Source organism: Trifolium pratense, linkage group LG5 (assembly GCF_020283565.1).
Source record: "Trifolium pratense cultivar HEN17-A07 linkage group LG5, ARS_RC_1.1, whole genome shotgun sequence".
NCBI lineage: Eukaryota > Viridiplantae > Streptophyta > Magnoliopsida > Fabales > Fabaceae > Trifolium > Trifolium pratense.
This window is the reverse complement of record NC_060063.1, coordinates 16,934,658-16,951,413: the sequence shown is the minus strand read 5'-3', so window position 1 is coordinate 16,951,413 and position 16,756 is coordinate 16,934,658. Positions and strand designations below refer to the sequence as shown.

At 34.5% G+C, this 16,756-nt stretch overlaps 2 protein-coding genes across 2 annotated transcripts; both read left to right on the top strand.

Moving 5' to 3' along the window:
- Positions 1–308: 308 nt before the first annotated feature.
- LOC123886136 lies at positions 309–998 on the top strand. The gene has a single exon (XM_045935475.1). It carries the CDS (start codon positions 309–311, stop codon positions 996–998), a length of 690 nt encoding a protein of 229 aa, XP_045791431.1.
- A 3,550-nt stretch (positions 999–4,548) lies between these two features.
- On the top strand, positions 4,549–6,652 carry LOC123885332. Its single transcript, XM_045934606.1, has one exon. The coding sequence runs from the start codon at positions 4,593–4,595 to the stop codon at positions 6,417–6,419; it is 1,827 nt and encodes a 608-aa protein (XP_045790562.1). The 5' UTR covers positions 4,549–4,592; the 3' UTR covers positions 6,420–6,652.
- Positions 6,653–16,756: the final 10,104 nt, after the last annotated feature.

The window sequence follows — 16,756 nt, the reverse complement described above, 5'->3', positions numbered from 1 at the left end:
CAAAATTAATAAATGGTGCATGCTTTTGTATTTATTTGTTTTATTTTTTTTGAAGAGTTGCAACCCTTTCATATATTTGTTTTAATATTTGTAAAACACCTGCAGGTGCATGGTTTTGTATTTATTTGTTTTATTTTTTTCGAAGAGTTGCAACCCTTTCATATATTTGTTTTAATATTTGTAAAAGCTATATATATGTTATATAACTCTCTTATTTGTTGATTCAGAAAAAACTCTCTTATTTGTAAAACTCCCAAAGTAACTCTCTTATTTGTAAAAACTTCAAAATAACTCCCTTCAAATTTTTCATGGCAAATCACATTGACTTGTTGCCGGAAGACATTTTGCTCAAAATGGTTGTCGAGAAGGTAGCTACTAATTCTTTTGTCAACTTTTTCAACATGCAAGCCACCGATAGACAATTTCGTAAACTCAGTAATAACCCAGATGTTCTGAAAAAAGTTAGTTTCGAGGATTATCCCAAGATCTTATGGGAACCAAACCAAAATATATTGCATTTTTTGAAACGCTTCGAGGTAAGCGGAAATCCCGAAGTCTTGTTCAGTCAAGGCTTGAGGGAATTTTTTGATTGGCCAGTTGGAAATATTAGCGGTCTCCGTAAATTAAAGATTGCTGCCGAAAGTGGTTACAAACCGGCGAAGTATGTGTATGGAATGATAAAGTTATGTTCTGAAAATAACGAGTCAAGGAAAGAAGGGATTGACCATGTTCGTTCATTGAGGGTGGCTAAATGCATGATGCAATTAAGAATGAAGATGCATCAGATTAGTCATTATTTCTGGAGATATAATAGGATGTTGGTCCGCAATCGAACTCCTATTTGCAATTCATTTCCAACTTGCAAGGGATGGGGATTGAAGAGAAACAGATGGGTCTTCGTGGATGATGAAGACGATGACATGAGCTTGTGCGAAAATTGTAGATGGGATCACGAGTTAAATGTCTTTTATGGAATATTTCATATTCATAATATTTAGTATGAATATTATATGAGTCATATTATATTGTATTATTTATTTAGTTTTTTGGCACTTTATTTTGTCCTTTGCTGATATTTGAATTTGTGTTGATTAATTCATCACTAATATTTATAATGTATTATTTTTACATTTTTTTATTTTTTATTTTTACAACTTTAGTAATGTTAGACCCAAAACCTCAAAAGTTTGTTACTCACTAAAATATATAATCTATGATTTGCCGCTCACTAAAATAGATGTGTTTGAAAAAAATCCTACTTAAGGTACGCACTATTGTTCAAAAAAAAAAAGGCACGCACTAAGTAATGAAATGTTGCAAATACGTGTTAAAATCCTTTGCATTTAATTTTACGAGAATGAATATAAGTAAACCTTGGCAAACCATTCAACCATTGATCCCTCGTGTGGTTTGATTGCAGTTGTCACATGTAATATTAAAGATAACTCTAAAAGCAAATATACTAATAGGTACTTCAAGAGTGAAATTTCTAACAACTTGACTATCTAACAATATACTATATACTTAGAAGCAAAAAGGTTTTGCTGTTTATTTTAATAATAATTGTTTTCATGCTTGGAAGCAAAAAGGTTGGGTGGTTGTTTTGTAATGTGTGATGATGGTGTAGGCCTAAAGAGAAACGTTGTGATGTGTGTGAGCTATGAGATTAAAATGTCAGCATGAATGCCTACAATAGTTACAACATGAATGCCTTAACTGCTTTTATGTTCGCTATGATTGAGTTAGGGGTTTAGGGTGTTACAAACCGCATTAAGTTTATATTATATTCCAATACCTCTAAAACTCCCTTAAGTTTCTATTATAATCCAATATACATAGCCTAATTATCAAATCAGCCCACCAAATTAATGGAACTTCAAGTTATTCTTATTTTTTGTATTGTAATGTTACTTTAGTATTTTAATATTATTTTAGATCAACAACTTTTATCGTTTATGTGATATTATTTTGGAAATTGTTATGTACTGTAATGTTATTTTGTAACAAGTTCGTGTGTGTGTCAAATGATCGTGATAGAAAATTGTTATGCCGTAAACCGCCGCCACCGAACCGATCCTAACCCCATTGGTTTGGTTTGGTTTGGATGACTTTTTAAAATCCAACCGAATCAAACCAAACCGCATTTTTTTACCTCGCGGTTAGGATGACTTTTTCGCTCATAACCGAACCAAACTGCACCGCAAACACCCCTATCAAGTAGTAGTTGTTCTTAAATAATTCAATATTTGTTTGTTAAGAATTTACATTTAAAATATTTTATTCAAATTTGTGTGATTAAGTACATAGTACTAATAAAAGTCATTCTAAATAGTACTCCCTCCATTCCTTTTTATAAGCAACAAATATGGGTAAATATTTATTTCTTTTTATAATCAACAATATATAAACAATTACCCTTCTACCCTTATCAAAATTCATTTTTTACAAAGTCATGCATTAAATGCATTACAAAACTTTAATATTTTGTGAGAACCCAAAATTTATTTTTTAAATCCTAAATAATGGACCCTAAAAATCATGTATGAAATTCAAAATAATTTTAATTTTAAAGATATTATATTTTAAAAACCTAAATAACTTTAATTTTTACTGAAAATCTTACTCCCATGAAAAAAAGGTTGAAGCAACAAAAAAACGGCAAATAAAATTTCATTACATAAGTCGGGATATATAAGCTGCACTAGCAGCTAATCACAACAAAACCAAACTGTATCTAAAAAATTAAATATATGAAAGGCAGAAACCAAACAGTATCTTCTTCCTCGCCTTCCTCCTCGTCTTCTAAAAAATAGGCAGAAATGTTAGATAGCTACAATGGATAGTGTTGAGGACAAAATCCTTATTTGATGTTTTAAAGATAACAAACATATTAATTAATTTTAATTATGATTATCTTGTTATCTACTAATGTGTTTTGTGAGAAATGTTTCAACGATAATGATATCATCTGTCAACGGTAACGTTATGGATGAACAACCAATGGACAAGCAAAACATATAAGCAATGAGTAGAAACAACAGAAGCATCTTAAAGTCTTGGCTTAAATGATGAAGTGCTTCACAAAGATATTATTCCTTTGCCTCATCAAAAGTGGTAGTATTTTAAGGAAACACATATGTAAGGAATATGCCAAACATGGCATAAATTGAATCATGGGCCATAAAGCCTTTTTGGACTAAAGTGAATAAAAGCCCCTTTGGACAAACAAAGGAAGCTTCCATCAATGATTGAAGAAGATTTGAAATTCAAATGAAAGCCACATCATACAATGAGGCTTGGACGAAAATTGGCCAACAAGGTGAAGTCACACCATAAGCCAAGTTGTAGCATGCCTCATTCTCTTCAAGGGAACATAGAGGGGACAAGGAAACAACAAAGGACAATGAGTCACCAAAACAAAGTACAATAATTACATGATATTTTTTCCCACTTGCATACAAGTTGTCCAACCCTAAATTAGGAAAGATTCCTTCTTATGGACATATATGGGCCACGTAAATGCAGTGGTTGTCATTGGATTAAAAGTGTAGTGCAGATTGCCATAACGGTAATGTTACTGAAGCAACGATAACGCACTATTCACAGCAAATTGACAGCACAACATTGTGACATGTCAAGTTGGATTTGAAATTCAAATCCCTCTCTCATACGCTCCTCCAAAGGTTATATTTGCCTATAAATACAATGGAGCTACATGAAGAGAAGATTAAGAGTTTGCAAAAAGAATCAAATCATATACTTAGTTGAAGCAAAAATCAACAAGTAATAAACTCTTCAAAAGCAAAGCAAAGCATCAAAGATATATCATAAATTTGTGAAAAACAAATAGACAAAGCTTGCTATTATCAATCTCTCACTTGAGTTGATTTAACCCATATTCCCCACAAATATTGTAACCCTCTCAAGTCTTTCTTTCATGTTAGATTGAGTGTTTGTGAGAAAGTCTTTTCGAGTGAAGAAAAGCATTTTGAGTGAAAGTCTTTTCGAGTGAAGAAAAGCATTTGTGTGAAAGTCTTTTCGAGTGAAGAAAAGCATTTGTGTAAAAGTCTTTTCGAGTGAAGAAAAGCAGTTTGTATTGATCCAGTTGTGATCAAGTTTTTGATGCGAAGCAGAAGGTTCTGATCTGAGCATTTATAGTGGACAATCTCACAAGGACTGTGAGGACTGGACTAGCCCAAGTTGGGTGAACCAGGATAACTTTTGTGTGTTTTTCTCTTGGACTCTAAAATCCTTAAAACATACTAAACTAAACTAACTGAGTAATACCAGAGTGCTCTGGGCCTTAAACATTTACTTATTCAGCAACTAACTCAGTATTTATTTTGTTCATTTATATATTGTTTATTTTATTGTTGCTAACTATATTTCTTTGTTAATTGTTAACTAACCAATTAAAAGAAATATTGTCTTGAGTTATTTTAAACTCACATAAAAGATTTTTAAAAAAAGGGTCACAATTCAAACCCACCCTTTCTTGTGACATTTATTGCTACTTCAATTGGTATCAGAGCCTGTCTCTACAGGTTTATACACTTAACAAGTGTTAGAGGAAAAAGATTCAGGAAGAAAAAATGTCAAAAGAAAGATACATTCCAGAAGGAGGATCTGCTTCAAGACCACCTTTGTTCACTGGAAAGAATTACTATTTTTGGAAAAACAAAATGCAATTGTTTTTAAAATCTCAAGAAGTAGGAATGTGGCGCATAGTCACAGAAGGAGATTATGTTCCTACTGTAACTTCTGCTGAGGGAGTCATTTCAGACAAACCTGAAGATGTATGGACAACTGCAGAACAACAAAAGGTACTCCTAAACTCTAAAGCTCATTTATTTCTATCCTGTGCTCTAAGCATGGAAGAAAGTGAAAGAGTAGATGAATGTGATACTGCTAAAAAGGTTTGGGACACTTTACAAGTTCACCATGAAGGAACTAGTCATGTAAAAGAAACAAGAATAGACATAGGAACTAATAAATTTGAAACTTTTGAAATGATTGAAAACGAAACTATTGATGAAATGTTTTCAAGATTTACTACTATCATAAATGAATTAAGATCTCTTGGAAAAACTTTTTCAACTAATGATAGAATTAGAAAACTTTTGAGATGTCTTCCAGTTACTTGGAGACCAATGGTTACTGCCATTACTCAAACTAAAGATTTGAAAACACTTCCCATAGAAGATCTTATTGGTACTTTAAAAGCTCATGAAGTTATTCTTCAAGGAGATAAACCTTTAAAAAAGGAAAAAACCATTGCTTTAAAAGCTTCTCAAAAAGATATAAGTTTTTTAGAAGATGACTCTAAGGAATTAGAATCTACCCAAGAAGAGGCAGAAGGAGAACTAGCTCTCATTTCTGGCAAAATCCAACGTATGTTAAGAAGAAGAGATCAAATTAGAAGAAACTTTTCTTCAGGAAAAGATATGCAGAAAAATGACTTTGACAAAAGTCAAGTGACCTGCTTTGGTTGCAACAAACTTGGACATTACAAATCAGAATGTCCCCTAAACAAATCACCCAGAAATTTTCCCTTCAAGAAAAAATCCATGTTAGCTACCTGGGATGATGATGATGAATTTGAAACAAATAAAGAAGAAGAAGAAGCCAACATCTGTCTAATGGCAGATTCAGAAAATGATGAGGTATTTCTCTTTGATAAAACTCATCCTTATGAAGAATTAGAAACTAATTTTAATAGTCTATTACATGATTCTGAATTCTTATCCAAACAATGTTTTTCTTTACAAAAAGAAGTTTCTGAACTAAAAGAAGAAAAGAAAAAACTTCAAACTGTTATTCTTAATTTTGAAAAAATTAACAAAGACTTAATTGAGTCAAAAGAAAAACATGTTTGCTCTAGTGTTTTATCTAAGAAAATAGATGAAAATGTTGTGTTGAAAAATGAAATAATGGAACTAAGAAATGATCTCACTGGATTCATAAAATCAACTGAAACTTTTCAAAACATTATGGGATCACAATCTCAAGCTCTTAACAAAAATGGCTTAGGTTTTAATGAAGTTAAAAACAAAATTTTTGAAAATGTTCTTTTACCAGCAAATAGAGAACTTAAGTTGAGATGTTCATTTTGTAACAAAAATGGTCATCATGAATCAATTTGCTATCAAAAAGAAAGTTATGAAAGTTTTTACTATGAACCAAAACGTTATCGTCATTTAGAGAGAAAAAATAAACATTGTTCATTTTGCAAAAATTTTGGGCATCTTGAAAAAGAATGTTATTTTAAGAATAAACAAATTGTGAAAACTAACCCTCAAGGACCCAAGTCATTATGGGCACCTAAACAAAAATTTCAAAATGCAGGGATACTATCAAGGTGCAAAGAAAAAGCCTTGGTTTTTGGACAGTGGTTGTTCAAAACACATGACAGGAGATAGAAGGTGTTTTCTCTCCTTCATCAAAAAGGAAGGAGGGTCAGTTACGTTTGGTAATAATAATACTGCACAAATAAAAGGAAAAGGTATTATAGGTAATAATGATTCTGCAAAAATTGAAGATGTTCAATATGTAGAAGGTCTAAAACATAATTTACTTAGTATCAGTCAATTATGTGATAGTGGTTTTGAAGTTATTTTTAAACCAAATATTTGTGAAGTCAAACAAACTTCATCAGGAAAAGTTTTCTTTTCCGGATCAAGAAAGAAAAATTTGTATGTTTTATACTTAGATGACATTCCAGCTGAATCATGTTTTATGTCTATCGAAAAAGATAAATGGATTTGGCACAAAAGAGCTGGTCATATAAGCATGAAAACAATTTCAAAATTATCTCAACTTGATCTAGTAAGAGGTCTTCCAAAAATCAAGTTTGACAAAGATAAAATCTGTGAAGCTTGTGTAAGAGGAAAACAAGTCAAAAGTAGTTTTTATCCAAAAGATTTTATTTCAACTAAAAAACCTCTAGAACTACTTCACATTGATTTATTTGGTCCTGTCAACACCACTAGTCTTGGTGGAAAACAATATGGTTTTGTTATAGTTGATGATTTCTCCAGATACACATGGGTGTTGTTTTTGAAAAATAAAGATGAATCTTGTGATGCTTTCAAAAACTTTTGTAAACTTGTTCAAAATGAACAAAGCTCAAATATCATCTCTGTCAGAAGTGATCATGGAGGAGAATTTGAAAATTCATCTTTCAAATCATTCTTTGATGAAAATGGTATTTCTCATAATTTTTCTTGTGCAAGAACTCCTCAGCAAAATGGAGTTGTTGAAAGGAAAAATAGAACTTTACAAGAAATGGCAAGAACAATGTTAAATGAATCAAATGTTGAAAAATATTTTTGGGCTGAAGCCATAAGTACTTCTTGCTATATTTTAAATAGAGTTTCAATAAGAAAAATTCTAGACAAAACTCCATATGAACTTTGGAAAAATAGAAAACCAAACATATCATATTTTCATATTTTTGGATGTTTTTGTTATATCTTAAACACAAAAGATAATCTTGGTAAATTTGATTCAAAATCAGATAAAGCTATTTTCTTAGGTTATGCTACTAATTCTAAAGGATATAGAATTTATAACTTGAAAACTCAAACCATGGAAATAAGCATGAATATTATCTTTGATGAATTTGATGATCTTATAATGCCATCAATTGATGATGAGCAAGAAAGACTAACTTCTCAGGATATTCCAAATCAAAAGAAAGAAGATGATCCTCTTCTTCCTCCAAAAACATTGAGAATTGTTGGGAATCATCCTCCAGATCAAATCATTGGAAGTTCCACTGATGGAATAAGAACAAGACTATCATTCAAAGATAATGATAACAACATGGCAATGATCTCCCAGATAGAGCCAAAATCCATTGGTGAAGCCATTATTGATAAATCATGGGTAGAAGCAATGAGAGAAGAACTTCTTCAGTTTGAGAAAAATCAAGTATGGTTACTTGTTCCATCTCCTACAGATCATTCAATCATAGGAACAAGTTGGGTCTTTCGAAACAAGCTAGATGAAGAAGGTAAGGTTATTAGAAACAAGGCAAGACTTGTTGCTCAAGGGTATAACCAGCAAGAAGGTATTGATTACGATGAAACTTTTGCTCCAGTTGCCAGGTTAGAAGCAATAAGAATTCTTTTAGCATATGCATCACATAAAAATATTAAATTATTTCAAATGGATGTCAAAAGTGCTTTTTTAAATGGTTTTCTAAATGAAGAGGTGTATGTTCATCAACCTCCTGGTTTTCAAAATGAAAAGAAAAAAGATCATGTGTTCAAACTTTCAAAAGCTTTGTATGGTCTAAAACAAGCTCCAAGAGCTTGGTATGACAGATTAAGTGCATTCTTAATCAAGAACAATTTTTCTAGAGGAAAAATTGACACAACTCTTTTTACAAAAATTGATAATTTGGATTTATTAATTGTTCAAGTCTATGTTGATGATATTATTTTTGGATCAACAAATGAAAAATTATGTGAAGATTTTTCCCATCTCATGCAAAATGAATTTGAGATGAGCATGATGGGAGAACTGAGATATTTTCTTGGTTTACAAATTAAACAAGAAATAAATGGAATCTTTATTTGTCAAGAAAAATATATTAAAGATCTTCTCAAAAAATATAAAATGAATGAAGCCAAAATTATGGCAACTCCCATGCATCCATCTACAATTTTGGATAAAGATGAGGAAGGAAAAATTGTTCCTGAAAAGGAATATAGAGGTATGATTGGATCTCTATTGTACTTAACTGCAAGTAGACCAGACATAGTTTTTGCAGTAGGATTATGTGCACGTTTTCAAACTTCTCCTAGAGAATCGCACCTAACTGCTATTAAAAGAATTTTCAGATATCTTGTCGGTACTACTAATCTTGGTCTTTGGTATAACAAAGATTCTATTTTTGATTTAATAGCTTATTGTGACGCTGACTACGCTGGAGACAAAATTGAAAGAAAAAGTACAAGTGGTGCATGCCAATTTCTTGGAAAAGCACTCATAAGCTGGTCATGCAGAAAACAAAACACGATAGCATTATCTACCACTGAAGCTGAATATGTGTCAGCTGCAAGCTGTTGCTCTCAAGTTCTCCGGATTAAAAATCAGCTTGAGGATTTCTCAATAAGGTACGAAAATGTACCTATTTATTGTGATAATACTAGTGCTATTAATTTGTCAAAAAATCCCATTCAACATTCAAGATCCAAGCATATTGAGATAAAACATCATTTTATTAGGGATCATGTTAATAAAAAGGAAATTGAATTAATTTTCGTTGACACTAATAATCAACTAGCTGATATCTTTACTAAACCCTTAGTAGAAGATCGTTTTAATGAGTTAAAAGTTAAATTAAAAATAATTCAAAATCCCATTAAAAGCTAGTAATCCAGAAATATCTAAGGTGAATTAAAAAATTATCATTTAATAAAATGACAACCCATTAATGATTTCCTTTCTTATTTAAAACTTTTCATCTAACCTACTTTACTAAGTGTGATCATTATATCTGAAAAGGGATATCTTTTCAAGATATCACATCTAATCACTCCCTCCCTCGGTTACTTAAACCAACTCCCACCATTACTCCTCATTCATCAACTCTTCCTCTTCTCACTTCAACCGAGTTCATCATCTTCTCCAAACCCTTCTTCTTCCTTCATCTTCCTCTCCATCACAATCATGAGAACCAAACAAACAGCCAGACGAGCACCACCATTCAACCGTTCACCACCACGATTCCGCAACCCTTCACCACCACCATCTTCATCATTACCCTTAAACTTAAAACCCTTAAGAACCTTGTTTCCTCCTTACTATGGTCAACCACCACCAAATCCAGTTGAACCATCTCAAAATCAAAACCAAACACCATCACATCTCAAACCAAGAACAAAGAAAAAGAAACCATCCTTCTCTGCTCCTCCGCGTCGTTCTCAGAGAATTAGGGAAAACTTTGCAAATCAACAAACTCAGAGCAATGTTGAAAAAATCTACATAAATGTTGATTCAACTGATGAAGAAGAAAGTGATGAGGAAGAAACTTTCGTTCCTCCATCGTCCAAATCCAACTCAAACCCTTCATCAAAATCCTCAAGCGAGGAAACTAAGTCAGATTCCACCATTCCCACTCAACCTCAAACTAAAAAGGGAAAAGAGAAAGTTTGTGAAACTTCCTCTAAGCCGAAACAGAGATTGGAAAAGAAAAAATCTGTGAATGCTATGTTTCAAGATGAAACACCAATGTACTCATCAGAAGCTGAAGAAAAGATTTTTCAAGAAAAATGGAGAACCAAGCCAATAGCACCAGGACGGTTTTTCAATTTTGAAGCTCTTCAATCACATCCTCTTGAGATAAAAGCCTACACTGACTTTCAAGGTTGGTCCTCTTTTCTATCTCTTAGAGAAACCTATTACCCTAGGTTAATTCAAGCCTTTTATTTTAAGGCCAAGTGTGATCGTGAAAATTGCACAATTAGAGCCAATGTTAAGGGAGTAGAGTTTGAACTAAACCCTGACATTATTGCTGACATTTTCAAAATTCCAAACAATGGTTTTAGAGCTTATGGTAAGAACTGGTATAGCTTAGCTAAAACCACTTTTGAGGAAGTAAGGATCCCTATTTTCACTTTAGAATCTCCAAAAGACTCTCGAAAAACCTCTGACCTAAACTTTTTGCCTAAAGTCTTTCACATCATGAGTCAAGGGAATGTTATGCCTAGACAAGGCAAGTATGAAAATCTGGATGATAATGAAATTATGGTCATTCATCATCTTTTTGAAATGAAAAAGCTAAATCTACCTTTCATCATAATCAATTTCATGATAGATATAGCTAGCAAAAACAACAAGAAATTCTGTGTTTCTTATGGCATGGCCTTAACCAAAATTTTTGAACATTTCAAAATTCCTTTTGAAGGAGAAACCTTTGCAACCTTTTGCAAAAAATTTTCACTGAAAAATCTCAAACACTTCAAGAGTGAACCTATCTCCCAAGCTCCTGTAAAGGTTTACACTAGAGCCAAGAGAAAAAGGAATGAGCAGTATGATGACACTGCACAATCTCAACAAATTCCTGAACCTTCTGTTGAAGATGAATTTATTCCAAATCCACCTTTTGTGCCACATTCTGTTGAAACAGAAATTCCTCAAAACGAGGCTTTTAATTCTCCATCCTCATCTCAATTGATAGGCCCTAGAGCTGAGATAAACTTGAACATCCCTCTAGCCTATCCACAAAATGAATCACCAGTTGCAGCTGCACCTCAACCCGAGCCACAGCCTCAAATTGCTCCAAATTTAGCAGTCAATCAATTTGTGAACCAACCTGACCCTGACTCTGTATTAAACCATCTTACCTCCTCATCCACTAGTAGTGCTCCATTGTTTTCTTCTCCACCAAGCTTCAACCTTTCACCTATGTTCAATGAGAGCTTTAACAGTCACTTTTTTAACTTTTCACCACCTCAGAACCCTCTTTCTCAACCCTTCTTCACTCAAAACATTTCCATCCTTTCACCCACTTTGAATCTCCCAAACATCTCAAACTTCAATGCTGGACCATCAAATGCTGCACCTAGACCTTCACTACAATTACCAAGATCCAAAGTTGAGAGAACCACCTCCAAAACTAGGAGTGATGTGAAAAAATTGTTCCAAGCTACTCAACTTCTTGATTCTCATCTAACCTATATCACTCTTGAAAACTCCATCATGAGGGATTGGATTTCTAATGTTTTCTGTGAAAGGTTCAATCTTCCAAAACCTCCAGCCAATCCATATCCCATTCCTGTTGATCACGGTCGTTTCGTGGTCAAAATAATTTTTAAAATAAGTAGTACAAGGCAGTAACCTTGGTCGTTTCACAAGGACTCACGATCGGTTTAACAATATTAGAATAAATTTTAAAGGTTGCAAATTGGGGGTGTTTGATTTTGATAGCAGTAACAACAATAACAAGGATTTATGTTTCGGTTTCGAAATTTAAAATTGAAATAAGTGATTAATTAAGCTAAAACGACTAATCTACTGTTTCGGTTCCAAACTTATCATCGATTCATACAATTTCCAATTCCTAAGCGGATTCTAATCCCTTTTCGAAAATAGTACCAATTAAACAAGCGAAATCGATACTAAAAGATATATGTTCCTGATTTCCGAATTAAGCAAACGGATTAAAACTATCATGAATTAAGCAAACATGATCAAACATACGCGAATTAAGCAAACGCGATCAAGGTACAAGAACATATAATCGAAATTAATAAACACCTATTCTATAGAACTTGAATTAAGCAGACAAGATATATATCATAGATATTGAAAGGGAAAAGCAATTTGATTAAAAATTATAGAACCTCAAAGTCTCGGCGGAAACCGATTACAGCAGATCAATCTTTGGTGATTAGTTCTCCATGAAGATGTGACGGCTAGGGTTTTCTGATTTTCGTGAACAGTGAATCAATCCCTAGCTGCCTATTTTTTTCGGTTTAAATAATACATGGAACGGGCCTTAAAACAATTGGGCCGAAAAATATAAAGTTGTGCTGAATTAAATTCGTCTGGAACATAAACGCAATTATTTGACACACTTGCGCTCCGAACTGGGTTTTGGCCTCAACATGAAGGTCGTAGCTCTTGATCTCAGCTTTCCAACGCATCTTCCCGCGCCTCAATCCGATATTTGTAACTCCAGTTATGACCTGCGGACCGGAAGGGTGTCAAAGTGCTGTTTATTAATAAATTAAGTGCGAAAATAAAATAGAGTTAGAAATAAACTTAAATATAAAAACACCTTAAAATAGTGAAAATAGTAAATTAAACCATAGGAATACACTAGTACAATAGTAGAAGAATGTGCATTAAAATGCACTGATCAAATTCCCCCACACTTGAACTTTTGCACTCCGAGCAAAACTCAAATGAAAAATTTAAAAACAAATCACAAGCAGTCAACATATTCCAGGTTTCAAGCTTCAAACCTTGGGTCAAAATTCAAAAATTGGCACAATTCTTATCTATCAACTTTCAATAATAATCTTGCGTGTGTGTGTGTACTGTCTCCCACTGTCAACCAAAGTAATGTCAGGATCCCTCTCTGAAACTACCATTCTAGATGCTAAGCTGTCATTCTTTTCCTATAATTTTGGATTTAACCAGAATTTCAGACTAGGGGGGGGCTATTTCTTTTCAAGAGATCCAAAGCTTTTCAACAACAACTCAAGGGCAACTACCTTCAAGCATTATTATAGTTTATTATTATTTATTGTTTTTAAGCTTTAGGTACTACTCCACCTTTTCACCTGACGGGATCTTACTTGTAATAAGTCCAACCTGTTACTCAGAGTAGAGCATCCTACACAGCACTTGTTCCTCCAGTTTCGGGCACAGGAACTTGTTCCTCCAGTTTCAGGCACAGGAACTTATTATATTATATTCATTATTTTTAGCTCTTAAGCAGTTTCCCTTTTTCTCAATTAATAGCAATGATCGGTCTATCTGTTACTCTAGCCTTTCCCCCACACTTAGTTCTAGTCATGCCCTCCATTATATTCAAATTAGAGAACTTAGTCTAAAGAATAAATATTTCAGAGATTTATCTAGACATTACTAAGTTTGACAGTGTTCAAGCAGTTGTGCATTAAGTTGCAAAGACTATCATGTCAAGTATCAAAACAAAAAACTCCAAAAATTTCACTGACCCTATAGCTATCTGCCCTAGCCTTAGAACATGTGACTACTCATGACAATTTATTTTATTTAAAAAAAAAAAAAAATGTAAATGTAAAATGTCCCTCCCCCACACTTAAAACAGACAGTGTCCGCAATGTAATAATAAACACAAAGTGAGAGTAAAGGAAGGAACACACCCGAGGGGCTAAGGTGTAGCGGCTGGGGTGTAGGACGGCTCGTCCAAGGAGAGCTCTTCAACAGGTGCTATATTAGGCATCGAACTGTCATGGAACAGCTTTAGCCGCTGTCCATTTACTTTGAAGACTTTGCCGGTACCTGTACTTTTTATTTCTATAGCACCAGAAGGAAAAACATTAGTAACAACAAAGGGGCCAATCCATTTGGATCGAAGTTTCCCAGCCATAAGCTTAAGGCGGGAATTAAACAATAAAACCTGTTGGCCCACAGAAAATTCCTTCCTAGAAATCATTTTATCATGGAAGTGCTTAGTTTTCTCTTTATAAATCCTAGAGCTTTCATAAGCCTCTAATCTAAGCTCTTCCAGCTGTTGTAATTGGAGTTTTCTTTCAATACCTGCTTGTTGCAACTCAAAATTACAACTTTTCACCGCCCAATAAGCACGGTGTTCTACCTCAACAGGAAGATGGCATGCCTTACCAAAAACAAGTCGATAAGGAGACATCCCAATGGGTGTCTTGAAAGCTGTTCTTTGAGCCCAAAGTGCGTCTTCTAGACGACGACTTCAGTCCTTCCTGTTTGGCTGCACCATTTTCTCTAAAACCTGTTTGATCTCCCTGTTTGAGATCTCAGCTTGCCCATTCGTCTGTGGGTGATATGCAGTAGAGACTCTGTGCACAACTCCATACTTTCGGAGCAAAGCTTCCATGGTGCGGTTGCAGAAATGAGTGCCTTGGTCACTGATGATAGCTCGCGGTATTCCAAACCTACAAAAGATATTAGACCTGACAAAATCTGCAACAACTCTAGAATCATTAGTCCTAGTGGGGATAGCTTCCACCCACTTTGAAACATAATCAACAGCAAGCAAAAGATAAAGAAAACCAAATGATACGGGAAAGGGACCCATGAAGTCAATTCCCCATACATCAAAAACCTCACAGAAAAGCATAGGCTGCTGAGGCATTTCACTCTTGCGAGTGATGTTTGTACCTGCTATTTGGCACTCTTTACAAGTGCGGTAAGTCTCATAAGCATCCTTAAAAATAGTTGGCCAATAGAAACCTGAATCGAGTACTTTTCTCGCAGTTCTTTGCGGACCAAAGTGTCCGCCGACTTGAGATGCATGAGAAAATTTCAAAATAGATTCAATCTCATTGTCGGGGACACATCTTCTGATTACCTGATCACTACCAAACTTCCATAGATATGGATCATCCCAAACATAATATTTGGCATCACTCTTGAGTTTAAGAACCTGTGATCTCGATGCACCTGTAGGAAAAACACCAGCAACAAGAAAATTAACAATGTCAGCAAACCAAGGTGTAATACCATGTAAAAGAAACAACTGCTCATCAGGAAAGTCATCCTGAACAGGAAAAGGATCTTCATCTCTCTCTATCCTGCTCAAGTGGTCAGCCACTAAGTTCTCAGCTCCACTTTTGTCTTTAATCTCTACATTAAACTCTTGGAGCAACAACATCCATCAGATCAATCTCGGTTTTGCATCCGGCTTCTTCAGCAAGTACTTCAAAGCTGCATGGTCAGTAAAAACAACAACCTTGGAACCTAGCAAATAAGATCTGAATTTATCAAGAGCAAAAACAATAGCTAGCAGTTCTTTTTCAGTGGTAGTGTAATTTGACTGTGCAGAATCTAAAGTCCTAGAAGCATAGTAAATAACATGGGCAGCCTTGTCAATTCTTTGTGCAAGAACAGCTCCAACAGCATAATTAGAAGCATCACACATAAGCTCAAAAGGGAGGGTCCAATCAGGGGGTTGGATTATGGGAGCGGAGGTCAATGCTTTCTTCAAGAAGTCAAACGCTTGTTTGCACTTGTCATCGAAGCTGAAAGTGACGTCATTCTTCAACAAGTTTGACAGCGGAAGAGCTATCTTGCTGAAATCCTTGATGAAACGCCTGTAAAAACCTGCATGACCAAGAAAAGAACGAATCTCGCGAACGCAAGAAGGGTAAGGCAGTGTAGAAATCACATCAATCTTAGCAGGGTCAACAGAAATTCCTTTTTCAGAAATAATGTGACCAAGAACAATTCTCTGCCCAACCATAAAATGACATTTTTCATAATTTAAAACAAGGTTAGTCTCGATGCATCTTTCTAATATCAAGTTTAAACTGTTCAAGCATGCATCAAAAGAGGAACCATAGACAGTGAAATCGTCCATAAAGACTTCCATGCAGTTTTCAATGAAATCAGAAAAAATGCTAATCATGCATCGCTGGAAAGTGCCAGGAGCATTGCAAAGACCAAAGGGCATCCTCCTGTAAAGCAAAAGTACCGAAGGGACAAGTAAAAGTGGTCTTCTCTTGATCTTCCGGTGCAATATGAATATGAAAATAACCTGAAAAACCATCAAGAAAACAATAATGTGATTTACCAGCTAGCCGTTCAAGCATTTGGTCAATGAACGGTAAAGGGAAGTGATCCTTTCTCGTAGCCTGGTTCAATCTCCTGTAATCAATACAAACCCGCCAGCTGTTCTGAACTCTAGTGGGAACAAGTTCATTTTTTTTCATTTTTCACCACTGTAAGTCCAGATTTCTTAGGTACAACCTGCACTGGGCTTACCCACTTACTGTCAGAGATAGGATAAATTATACCTGCTTGCAAGAGTTTGGTTACCTCCTTCTTCACAACATCAAGAATCAAAGGATTAAGCCTCCTTTGGGGCTGCCTTACTGTTTTGGATCCATCCTCAAGTAGAATCCTGTGCATGCACATCGATGGACTAATACCTGGAAGGTCGGCTAATGTCCACCCGATTGCTTTCTTGTGCTTCTTCAGAACCTGCAAAAGTTTGTGTTCTTGATCGAAATCAAGGTTAGAAGAGATAATAACAGGTAGTTTTTCATTACTCTCCAAG

What these genes read in the sequence shown, in the direction of transcription:
- LOC123886136 (XM_045935475.1), top strand. Translation starts at nt 309, where the DNA reads ATGGCAAATCACATTGACTTGTTGCCGGAAGACATTTTGCTCAAAATG.
- LOC123885332 (XM_045934606.1), top strand. Translation starts at nt 4,593, where the DNA reads ATGTCAAAAGAAAGATACATTCCAGAAGGAGGATCTGCTTCAAGACCA.